At 56.7% G+C, this 11,725-nt stretch overlaps 2 protein-coding genes across 4 annotated transcripts in view; one reads left to right on the top strand and one right to left on the bottom strand.

The window, feature by feature from the left end:
- PLEKHG3 (pleckstrin homology and RhoGEF domain containing G3) overlaps positions 1-11,725 on the top strand; it is a 49,254-nt gene that overhangs the window by 3,809 nt on the left and 33,720 nt on the right. The window contains exon 2 of the mRNA XM_086894654.1: positions 43-219. Coding sequence (XP_086750780.1) covers positions 75-219 — 145 coding nt within the window. The 5' untranslated portion in view covers positions 43-74. The remainder of the gene's footprint in view (positions 1-42; positions 220-11,725) is intronic.
- Positions 1,322-11,691, bottom strand: FNBP4 (formin binding protein 4). Of its 3 annotated transcripts, XM_086894658.1 has the most exons (17): positions 11,526-11,688; positions 11,284-11,364; positions 10,337-10,473; positions 10,002-10,209; positions 9,760-9,910; positions 9,562-9,682; positions 9,057-9,395; positions 8,759-8,969; positions 6,729-6,847; positions 4,532-4,636; positions 4,116-4,249; positions 3,696-3,793; positions 2,976-3,157; positions 2,514-2,744; positions 1,877-2,407; positions 1,631-1,788; positions 1,322-1,522 (listed from the first exon to the last, which is right to left on the bottom strand). In XM_086894658.1, exons 1-17 carry the CDS (start codon positions 11,647-11,649, stop codon positions 1,432-1,434), a joined length of 3,021 nt encoding a protein of 1,006 aa, XP_086750784.1. In that variant the 5' UTR covers positions 11,650-11,688; the 3' UTR covers positions 1,322-1,431. The 3 variants fall into 3 exon arrangements, with proteins under 3 accessions (XP_086750784.1, XP_086750783.1, XP_086750782.1); XM_086894657.1 differs by lacking the exon at positions 3,696-3,793 and having other exon boundaries at positions 2,514-2,827; positions 9,562-9,679; positions 11,526-11,691; XM_086894656.1 differs by lacking the exon at positions 3,696-3,793 and having other exon boundaries at positions 2,514-2,827.

Below are 11,725 nucleotides of genomic sequence, written 5' to 3'. Positions count from 1 at the left end.
GAAGGGCTGCAGGGTCTCACTCACGGTTTGGCTTGTGCCCAGGACCTCGCTGCCAGCCACGGCCAGTGTTGCCCATGGTGGATGTCTCTTCCCTGCCCGTCTTCTCATCTTGGGGAGAACAGCACTGCAGCAGGGGGCCAGAGGGGACACGGCCCAGGGACAGGAGGGGACACAACACAGCGGCCAGGGCTCACCTCGGAAGTAGCCATAGAAGCGCAGGTGGGTGCGGATGAAGCTGTCATAGGGTTTCAGGACCTGTCCCCCGCCGAACCCCCCCAGAGCCCCCTCCCCTCCCTGGGCAGCGCGGTGCCCCGTGGGCTCCATGGCTGTGAGAGCTCCAGGAGACCCAGAACAGCAGTGGCAGTGTCAGGGCTGGGCTGGCATGTGGTTGCTGAGCTACAGAGAGGAATGGGGCGGTCCTGGAGCAGAGCTGGGAAAGGAGCCAGAGGGATTTCAGAGTCATTAAGGTTGGAAAAGACCTCCAGGATCTTTGAGTCCAACCTGTGACCAATCCCCACCTTGTCACCCAGACGAGAGCACTGAGTGCCACGTCCAGTCATTCCTTGGACACTTCCAGGGCTGGGAACTCCATAACCTTCCCGAGCAGCCCATTCTGATGCCTGACACCATTTTCTATAAAGAAATTCCTCCTCATGTCCAACCTCAACTTCCCCTGGCAGAACTTGAGGCTGTTTTCTCTTGTCCTGTCCTTGTTCCCTGGCAGCAGAGCCTGACACACCCCCTGGCTGCACCCTCCTGTCAGGGTCTTGTGGAGGGCCAGAAGGTCCCCACTGATCCTCCTTTTCTCCAGGCTGAGCCCCCCCCATCTCCTCCTGGTGCTCCAGACCCTTCCCCTGCATCTTTTTCTTCTTTGGAAAATCCCTCTCTTGCCATGAAGGCTCCAAATCTGTCCCCAGGGCTGGAAGTGGCCCAGCAGTGCCAGAACAGGGGACAGGCCTGTGGCCACACACCAATGCTGGAACAGCCCAGGTGCCATCTGCCTTTTGCCCACCTGGTCTCATGTTCAGCTGCTCTCACCAGCACCTCCAGGGCCTTTCCCAGCTTTCCAGCCTCTCTTCCCCCAGCCTAGAGCATTCCACAGGGTTTGTGTAACCCAAGTGCAGGACCTGGCACTTGGCCTTTACCCTCACACCTTTACCCTCAGCCCTTCAATTCAGCCTCTCCAGTTTCCTCTGCAGAGCCCTCCTGCCCTCCACAATCCACACCCACCCACCCAACTTGTAGTCGTGGATTCCAGGGGTCTGTTGTGCTCCCCATCCCCATCTACCACCCACCCCCAGCAGAATCAATGAGATGGCACTTCCCAAACTGCTACAATTTATTGGACAATGGTCAAAGGAACTGTACATCTGTAAAAAAAACAAAACAAAACAAAAAAAAACCCAAGAGGTGGGCATGGCACTGCATGCCTCATGTGCTCGAGGCCGTTTTCCTCCGCTTCAGCCGTGAACGCCAGTCCTCTGGCAGCGCCTCGAAGTTGGCGTTTCTCTCGGCCATGCCACTGCAGGGATAAAGTGGGATGTCAGCACCCAGCTGGTCATCTCATGGATCCCCCACCTTTACAAGGGACATTTACAGATGTCCTGGTGCCAGCACCCGAAATCTGTACCTCATCAGCTGCTGCTGCTTCCACTCCTCGATGCGCCGCTGGGCTGTGGTCTCCCGGTCCTCCTCACTGGAGCTGGAATTCTCCTCCTCATCCAGCTCCCGCTGGATACTTTGCCACTTCTTCACCAGCGATGGCATCTTTGTCTTACCCTTCTTGCCCTGTGCCACAAAAATAACAGTGGTGAATATGGCTGGAAAGGGAGGAGGGAAGGAATGCTGCCGATGTGGGACCACCCATCCGGCCTACCTTGTCCTTGCGTCCCTTCCTTGGCTTCTCCTTCTCTGGAGGCAGCGGAGCCTTGGGGGTGGGCGGTGGGGGTGTCTGTGGGGGTGGCGGGGGCGGCGGCTGCTCGGCTGCGGTGCTGGCGGCTGGCAGGGCTGCCCGTGCCGGCACCGGCTGCGCGGCGGCCGTGGTGGCCAGGCTGACGGGCACGGCGCACTCCGAGTATCCCATCATGGAAGGCGCAGCAGGTCCTGTCACACCCAGGTAGCTGGACTGCAGTCCCAGCGCCGTGGGCTGAGGACCGGTGTGGCCCGGAGCCATGCGGAGGTTGGGGCGTCCCTGGATCTCGCTCTGGAGGCGCTGGCGCGGCCTCAGGGAGGCCAAGGGCACAGCTGATGGCTGGTACTTGCCCGTGGCCATCAGGGGCTGGCTGTAGATGACGGGGCAGCTGCCGATGGTGGCCGTACGCTGCATCAGCCCTGGGCTCATTTCCACTGCTTTCCTCTTCTGTGGCTTGGCCGAGAGCAGCGGGGCTGGGCTTGGATCAACGGTGACCTGGAAGAGAGTGCCGAGGTGAGTGTTGAGCCAGGAGCACCATTATACACCCACCTCCCAGAGTCTCACACCCTGCAATCAGTGGAGCCCTTGCCTCACTGCTCACCTGGCTGCTGCTGGCAGCGGGCCGCACCAGGGACTTGAGGGGAGCATCTTCTTCTGTTCCTGGGGCAGGCGGCTCCTCACCCCCCTCATCTTCCATCTCCACTTCCTGGATCTCCCCGTCTTCTCCAGGCGGTGGGGGTGGTGGGGGAGGTGGTGGGGGCGAGTCTGGGGGAGGTGGAGGCGGCGGAGGCATTTCCAAAGGCAAGGGAGGTTGGAGGACCGGGACGGAGGACTGAAGCAGAGTCCAAAATGGAGTGAGCGGCATGAGAGACGTAGCAGGAACTTGGCCTGAGAAGGATTCTTTACAAAGGGAACCTGAAGAATACACATTGACACGGGCTTGAATGCCCAGCCTATGGTCTGCACCACCTGCTGTCCCCACTTGGAAACACCACCACCGTGGCCTGCCCTACCCCCTACCCCCCGCTCTGGGGCCAGGACCCCCAGTGCCAGCCAGGCATACCTGTGGGGCGCTCGGCAGGCCCCTCGGTGTGCTCTCCTTTGTCTTTGGGAGGTGGCTTTGGAGGACCGTCGGGTTTTCTGTCGGCGGCGCCTCGCTGTCCCTCCTCTTCGTCCTCCCCATCGGGGAACTCCCATTGCGACTCTCCCGAGCGCTCGTTAACATAGAAATAGCGTCTATGCTCCCTAGATCACAAGAAAGAGAAGGAGGCTTCAGCTTCCCTTCTCCGCCCCCGACACTCCAAGGTGGGCCTGCCCACGACAGCGGTGCGCTCTCGCAGGGGAGACCCTCGTGCAGCAGGGCTGCCACTCTCCCACACGCAACAAACAACTTTGAGGACAGAGGCAGGAGAGGCCCGAGCCGACTCGCTCAAAGCTATTTGCTATCGCTGGCTGCGGGAACGTCGCCCTGAGCCCCCCGCTCCGAGGGAGGGGAGGGCCGGGAACGCTGGCGACGTCTCGCTAACATTGGGACTTTCAGCACGGCCTTGGCTGAAAGTCGCCCTCCGAGAAGAGGCACCGGGGAACAGCCCAATGGAGGGAAGCGGCTGCCCCCCTACCCCATGGTGCGCAGAGGTTTTTATGATACTCTTGGTGTCAAACACACAGTGAATGCTAGAGAGAGGGAGCGGATCTGGGAGCTGAAAAACAAAAGAGCAAAGATTTCAAACAAAGGAAAATTAATCAAGAAAGCCAAATAGACAAAGAAATGTTTGGGTCTGACCTGCTGGCAGGAGACAGAAATCTTGTTCTTCATTCCGTCGGTGAGTTGAAGTTTGTCCTTTGGAAGAGCTGTTGGTCAGAAGACTTGATCCAGAGATCCTGCAAAGTTCACAGAGCTCTCGCATGCGCGACCCCCCAGGCCCGCCCTCCACAGCGCTTGGACACTCGCGAGAGGGACAACCAGCTCTGTCCGTCAGGGAATCAGCTCCGTCGCAAAGCACTGGGCACTCCGTTTGGATCCTCCAGTTTGGCGGCCGGCCCAAACTCTGCGAGTGCCGGACGTTTCTCTGCCTGCCCAGCACTAACAGAAGCCGCTCTCAGTCTGCCAGAGGGACGGCGCCAGCGTCGTCGGGTGGTTGATGGTCACAAATCATGTCTGAGATGTCAGAGATGAAAGGTGAGAAAGGAGGAGAGCGCGTACCTGTCCCAGTGGCAGGACCAGCCTTTAGGGGTGGCGTTTATTTCGTATTGTTTAAGCTGTTCGGCTGCGTCTTGGAGTTTGCGTTTGAGGTAGTTTCCATTGAGAGCACCTTCTCGCCAGTCTGCAATGCGGGTCTAGAGGGCAAGAACCGGGGGAAGCCGTTGAGGTGGGCTGCCAGTGGCCCTGGGGGGGACGGGACTCGAGGATCGGGAGGCTCCCTTCCGGCACGGGATGCGGGGGGCCAGGAGGAGGACACCCCACCTCCGCGCCAAGCCACGCTCTCCCCCCGCCGAGGAAGGGAGGGCCCTGCGCGGCGAGGCGCCACGAGGCTCACGCAGCACCGGCGCTCGGACGGCGGATTGCATCCGATCCGCTCCGGAACACAAGGCCGGAGCGAGGGGCGAAGGCTCGGTTACCTCTGTCTGCAACAGCAACATGTGGAAGTTGGAGATAGATTGTCTGTTGATGCCCAGGAACTCCAATTTACTAGTCAGAGTATTGGCCAGCTCTCCAATCTGAAACTGCCAGGAGAAAGGGCAGAGTCAAGAGCTACCCTCTGGGAGCAGCATCGGGCGGCTGTGGCCCTGCGGCTCTCAGGAAACACCGCTTGGGACCACCCGTGGCCCCTCAGCCTGGAGGGACCAGGACGTGCCACCCTGGCCCTGTGTGCCTGTCACTCCCTCTGTTAAGTCCCGCTACATCCTGCACCCCAGGGACAGGGCAGTGTGGGTGGCTGGGTGACAGCTCCTCCACAGACTGCCCTTGACTCTGTGCAGAAGGACAGCACGGGCTCAGGTAGCTCTGGTACTTTGGAGTTACAGCAGAACCAATGCCATGGCATATATCTAAGAATATTTCCCAAGTAAATGGGCCAGGATGTCATTCCAGGTACTATAAATAATTGCTTTCCAGAGGAACTAGCTGGAAAGCAGCAGAAAGATAACAGCTCTGGATTTACTCCAGAGCAGAGAAAGCTGCTACATCAAAACTCAGGTCAGCTCACAGCAACCATGGCTACTCATCCCCAGCATCCCAAGAGAGTGAAACCTCCAATCTGGGGACACGGGGATCCCTGTGTCCATCCCCCTGCCTGAAGGCACTGCATGGAAGCAGCCACAAGCCAGAACAGTAGGAACAGTAACAGGGATGTCTGCAAGTGGCATCACCACCGCTTTAAGGAGGGCTCTAAAAATGTCTATTTTTAACTTCACTCCTCAGAAGAGGCTTTGGAATGTCCACCAAAGCCACCAAGGAAGCATCTGTCTCTAGAGAGGGAATGGGCCAGACAAGCAAGCCCTAGAGAAGACCAAGGCAGGCATATGAATTCCCATGTTAATGTGGCTCTGGAGAAGCCAGGGAACATCCCGGAGCAGAGGGTGACTTGGGAGCGGTGGCGCTGTCGCAGCTCCTGTAACCAGAGAGATCCCAACCCGATGAGCAAACGGTACTGGTTACCCAGGGAGCCGGCATTCCTCCAACAGCTCTAAGGGAATCCTGCATGGAAAAGCACCACACGGTCTGTCACAGCACCTACTGGGACCAGAGGGAGGGGGGACAGCAGAGGGGACCAGCAAGTCCAGCCCTGCTACAGGCTTAAATTTTTTTTATTTAATAAAACTGATTTAAAAATCAGGTCTCAAATGGATACAGCACTGAGGGAGGCTCAATTTTGATCTGGGAATGACACATCTCAAAATCCTTTAAGGAGTTGCTTTAAGGGAGAGATGTGGGATTGCTCACAAGGACAAAAGGACCTTCCCTTTCACACCACAAAAATTATCGAAGTGGTTGGAAATGAGGACAAGGATGGGCAACTCTCACTGCGGGTTCCACCTGGGCTCCACCATGAGCTGGCGATTCCCCATCTGCCACAGGGAGGTGACACATTTCCCAACGTCACAAAATTACTCCAGAGCCAAATTTTATGCTGCAGGAGATCTCACGGTAATAAGTGACATGGGGTCTAAATGACAACTGGGAAAGATCTCCCCTACTGCTCTGTCATACTGCCCTAGAGCCTGGAGCTCTGCTATAGATCAGGGAATTGATCCAATGCAGCTGAAGGAGCAAACCAAGGCTCAGAGAAGAGCTATCAGCAGGATGCTGCAGAAATCCCCAGGGCTTCCCCAGCTCTCATCTAAAAGTAATGCCGGGCGAAGGGCAGAATGGTACCGTCAGCCTCAAGAAACGGAGAGATTACGGACGAGGAGTCTTCAGCCTGGAAACGGGACGACTGAGCGGGCCAGAGACTGGAATATTGTTATTGGTGAAAACAAAGTCAAGATCAAACTGGTTGTTCTCTGTCACAACAACACCCAGGGCTCAGTCTTTTCCCCCCCACACCCTCCTTTCATCCAAGCTTTTGCTGCTGAATCCTACTGGAGACAGGATATTGTCCCAGTCCTGCACAGCCCTTCCTTCACAAGCTGCTCCCACAGGGATCTGAGCTTTAAAGCTTTAAAAGCTTCAGGTGGGTCAAATCCAGAGCCCAAAGCTCCAGTGTTCCCAGGGAAGAGGTGGCTGGGGCAGCCAGTGTGTCCCTTGTTTCTGCTGGCAGCTGGAGTACCCATGACATCCCTCATCTCACAGACACGCACCTCTGCCTCTCCGTACCTTTAGATCCTGCTCCTCCTCTTCCATTTTTGGAGCCCCTTGTGATTTGGCTTTTTCCTGAGGCTCCTCAGATTCTGTCTCTTTGTCTGAGCTTGGATCAGTTGCTTCTGTGCTTGGAGCTGCAGGAGGAGGAAGGACAGGTCAGTCCTTGTCCCACCACCACCCTGGCAGTGCCAGCAGCTGGCTGGACACTGTGCCCAGAACCAAAACCAACATGGGTAACAGTGGGGAAAGAACTAGGACCCACCAGAGCCAGTGACAAAAGCCTGAAATTTAAAAGGAAAGATGGTCACCGCTCTGTGTTTTGATGGTGGGGATCCTTCCAGAAGGGTAACAGGGGAAGGGGAGAGGCTGCTACAGTGCAAAGCAGAAATGAGGCAAGGCCCGTTAAATTTGGCATCAGGGAAGCACGAAGAGACTAACCCCCAAAATCTGTCATCTTAATAATCTGTTAATTACAGGTACTAGGTATTCAATGAGTTAATTATGAAAGACTGAAGAGGTCCCCAAAAGCTGCCAGTACCAGAAGGTTTTGCCTTCAGATGACTAATTCACTGTCAAAGCAATCAATTCCAAGGAAGGAAGTTTATGACAGAGTCCCACGGGCCTCTAGGGAAAGAAACCCCAGTTCTCATCACATCCTGGCATTGGAAGGCAGGACACTTCCCTAAATCATGCTCCAGCAGCAGGGTGCTCAATTTAAACTGGTTATTTTGGAGTGATAGCTTGTTGTTCCTCAGGTTAAGGTGGAATCTGGTGGTGCTGGGAAGAGCTGGCTTCAGGGTATTTGGAAAGCCCTCTGGCAAAACCATTCATTTTCCTAAGCGAAAATGACATCACTGATTTAATGACAGAGTTGTCACCCAGCTCATGCCCCTGCCTAAAGCAGAGGCACCTCAGGGCCACAAGAACCCTGGGATGGGGCAGGCCCAGCAGGACACAGCCTGCTGCATGCACTTTAGTACCAGTTTTTTCTTGGAAGAGCAGTTTGATTCAGCTTTCTGTGCTGCAGGCACACAAATCGTGTGCTGGGAAAGGACTGGCACATCCAGAGAAAAGGAGACTTGGGGGGACCATCTTGCTCCCAACAATGCCCTCAGAGGAGGGTGGAGTCAGGCTCTGCTCCCAGGGAACAAGAGGCAGAATAAGACAAACAGCCTTAAGTTGTGCATGGGGAGGTCTGAGTTGGATATTGGGGAAAGTTTCTTAATGGAAAGAGCTGTCCAGTTCTTGCACAGGCTGCACATAGATGTGGTAGAGTCCTCATCCCTGGAGGGATTTAAAAGCCATGTGGATGTGGCACTTGGGGACATGGGTTAGTGGTGGCCTTGGCAGTGCTGGGGGAATAGCTGGATTCCATGACCTCATGGAGTTGTTCCAACTTGAACAACTCCATGATTCTACAATCTGTGAGTCCCAGAGCTGCTGGGAACACAGAGTGTTCCTTAAAATGCTATAGCTGGTGAATTTTGGGAAGCACAGCTCTGGGGGATCCAACAGGAACACGAGGGGTATTTGTGTATGACTGATACATCCACAGACACCCTGAGTTGAACCAGCCCCACAGAAACAGTGGCTGCCTTGCCACAAGGGCTGGAGTTACATTCCCTACACACTGAGTGTGGGGCCCTGGAGTGACTCCAGGGACACTTCAGCTGTCTGGAATTTGGTACCAGGCAGCTCAAAAACTGAACTTTAGAAGTGGAGGGTGACAATTCCCAGTGTGCCATAGGCTGGATTTGTGATGTTGGGAGGAATGGGAAAGCAATGGGATGTGAGGCAGCTGCTATCTGTGTCCCTTCTTCCAAGGAACCACTGAATATGACACTCTTCTCCCTATGTGGGTAATTAGGATAGGGAAACTCGCAGAGGAGCAGCTTATCCCAGTGAGGTTGGCCTGTGACACAGCTACCCCTCAGCCTGTCTCCACCTGGCACACGTACCTCGTGGCCCTTCCCAGCTCTGCTCTGTGGGTCTTCAGGGAAAGGAGACCCCCTGCTCCTCCCTCCAAAGGAAGCCTTTCCAATTACCTGCTTCTCCTGCTTCTGGGCTCTCCCGGCCCGTTTTGCTGGAGCCTAGACTGGCAGACTCAGGGCTGGTGGCTCCCACAAACAGTTTCCATTTCCCTCGCTTGGAGGCCAGCCTGCGGGACGCATCCTGCGAGGCCGACTGGCTCCCATCGGAGAGCGGGCTGGAGCCCGAAACGCTGCCATCGCCTTCCTCCAAGGCACGCAGCTCTGCCTGCCGAGACACGACATCCCCGTTTATTCCCAGCAATGCTGTGCCTGCATGTGTAGCCCTGTTTCCAAGACAAACATTTCCCCTTACCTTTTTCCTCTCCAGCACCATCTCCAGCTCAAGTGTGTCCTGTTCTTCCTCCTCCTCTGCGCTCTCCCCTGATTGCACCACGCTGCACAGATCCTCCTGCCCTGTGTCTTCCAGGGGGTCCCTGCTGGGCTCTGGCTCTTCAGGGGCAGCTGGCACCTCTTCCACTTTTGCCTCCTCTTCCAGAGGTGGCTCAACCTCCTCTTTGCAGATCACTTTCCTCCTCCAGCGCTCCTCTTCCTCCTTCACCACGTCAGGCACCAGCGGGGCCAGGAGGGCGGCAGCCACTCCCTTCCTCTCTTCTTCACTGTTGGAGAGAGCCTGCACTCCTTCATTCACCTCCTGTGGGATGAGCTCCGTGTGAGCTTTCTGGCAGCTGCCTGGGAAAGCCCATGCGCTGCCAGGCCCCTCCCAGGGCTGTGGATGGAGCAGAGCATCCCAGCTGCTTTCAAGGAAGCCCAAGGAGGTGCCTGCTAGCCCCGTGACAGCCAAAACCCGTATGACTGACCTTCTTCACCTCCCGCTTGCTGAGGCCAGTCCCACGGCCAGCACTGCCTGGGGTCCCCTTCTCCTGAGAGAATGGCTCCGTGGTTGCCACAAAGCTGCCGTTAGTGCCTGCCACGGTGCTGCTGAGGAAGAGAAGAGGGAATGAAGGGTGGGACTGGGACAACATCCCACAGGGAAACATCCTGGAGGTCTCGCCCACCTGTGCTGGTAATGCTGCAGGCCCTGGACCTGCGTCGCCAAGTACTGCGGCAGCTCCCAGGTCACCTCGTTGCTCTGGGTGTTCCAATAGTAGTAGCAGCCGGTGTTCTCATCCCACACTTCCTGCCAGTCGCCCATCTCCAGCTCTCCCACTGCCAGGGGGACAAGGGCAGCCTGTCACTCCCCTCTCCCCAGTGACACCCGTTTGTCAGCACCCCCTTGGGAGAGAGGAATGGCGCTCACCTCCGGCCAGTGAGCACTGGGTGTCGTACTGCCACTCTGGGGCCGGTGTCGAGCCCGTGCCATTGGCTGTGCCCGACGATGGGCCTGTGCCCGAATCCTTCGGCTCCGGGCGGGGAGGCGTGGGGGGTGGCACAGAGGAGGAGGAGGAGGAAGAGGAAGCAGGGGTGGGCTCAGCGGGCTGCGGAGGGGCCGTGATGGCATCGATCTCCTGTAAAAACAGCATCCCATTGTGAGCTTCAAATCAAAGCACTAACTGGATGAAGACAGTATCTTTGTGAAACTCCCCTCCTCCAACCACCCCTCCCTCTTGTCGTCCTGGCCGGAGTGGCACTCACAGCCAGGAAGTTTGCCAAGGTGCTGTCGATGTCAGCAGAATTGCTGCCGTTGGCATCCGTGGAACGGGCCGGCTTCTCTGGCGTCTCGCCCTCCTCATCATCGCTGTCAGCATAGGCACCCAGCAGGCACAAACCTCCTGGAGAAGGGAGACAGAATCCTCAGGGGAATCCTCCTGCTGCCACAGGGCATTGGATCCCACCCCCACCCTCCGCTCCAGGTGCCACTGTCATGCCAGGGGGAACAGCCCCTGTACAAGCGCCTGGGGAGAATCAGCACAAGAACCAGTAACAAAACGCATTTAAGAATGAGCAGCTGCCTCTTGGGAAATAACAGCACGATTAAAATAATTAAAATGGAAACAACTCCAGCCCCAAAGTGAATTATTTAGGAACGGGTTAAGTCTCTTCCCTTAGAAGTAATAGTTGAATGTGGATGACTACCCTGTGTTAAATATAAGGGGTTATGGAGAGGGGAATAAACACGGTCACATAAAAAACCCCTTATGTTTTGCGCAAAACCCACCACGCTTAGAACCATAAAACCCACACTCAGCACCTCCAAAAACTATTTGGAACCTCACAGCCCTGCACTTTTAGGACCAAAACACCAAATATACGACCAAAAAAAAAAAAAATCACACAAAGGACCAAACTCCTACATTTAGGAGCTCTAACTCTCCACATCTAGTATCAAAACCGTCTAAACTTAGGACCAAGCTCCCCATAATTTGAACTTAAGAAAATAATCATGTTTTGGACCCAGAAAATGACATCTGAATCAACCCCCTTAATTTAAGCCAAAAAGTCCCATTTATAACCAGAACTCTTAATATTTTTTTATAATTATTGTGCATCGGGGGCCGCCAGCACCCCTAAATCCTGAAATTCTCCCCCGAGTGTTTTAGGGGGGATGTAATCCCGCGTCTCACCCCAGAGCGCTCCCTTACCTGTGGCCTTGACCGCGGCGGGAACGGGGGGCGGCGGATTGGGCGGGTTGCGGGGCGGCTCCGCCACCGTCTCGGGCTCATCTGCGGGGCAGAAGCGTCAATTACGCGGGGGGCTCGGACCGGGGGGATAGCGGGGGAGGCCGGATCGAGACCTCCCGGTACCGACAGGCCACGCTAGGCCGCACTAGGCCGCGCCCCGCCAACAAAGCGCCCCCCGATTCCACCCGCCTTCTTCGCCTTACCCGGCTCGGAGCCCGAGTCGCCCCCCTCGCCCGCGGGTCCCGCCGCCTCGTCGCGGCGCGGCGCGGGCGGGGAGAGCTGCAGGATGGGCCGGCGTCCGGGCGCGGCCCGCGCCTTCTTCCCCATGGCGGCGGCGGCGGCGGCTGCGCCTCAGGGCTGTGGCCGCGCGCGCCGCGCGCAGGGGGCGGGGTGCTGACGTCAC

This window comes from Cyanistes caeruleus, chromosome 6 (genome assembly GCF_971803275.1).
Source record: "Cyanistes caeruleus chromosome 6, bCyaCae1.hap1.1, whole genome shotgun sequence".
NCBI classification, from domain to species: domain Eukaryota; kingdom Metazoa; phylum Chordata; class Aves; order Passeriformes; family Paridae; genus Cyanistes; species Cyanistes caeruleus.
The sequence above is the reverse complement of the archived record's forward strand: the minus strand, read 5'-3'. Positions and strand labels throughout refer to the sequence as shown.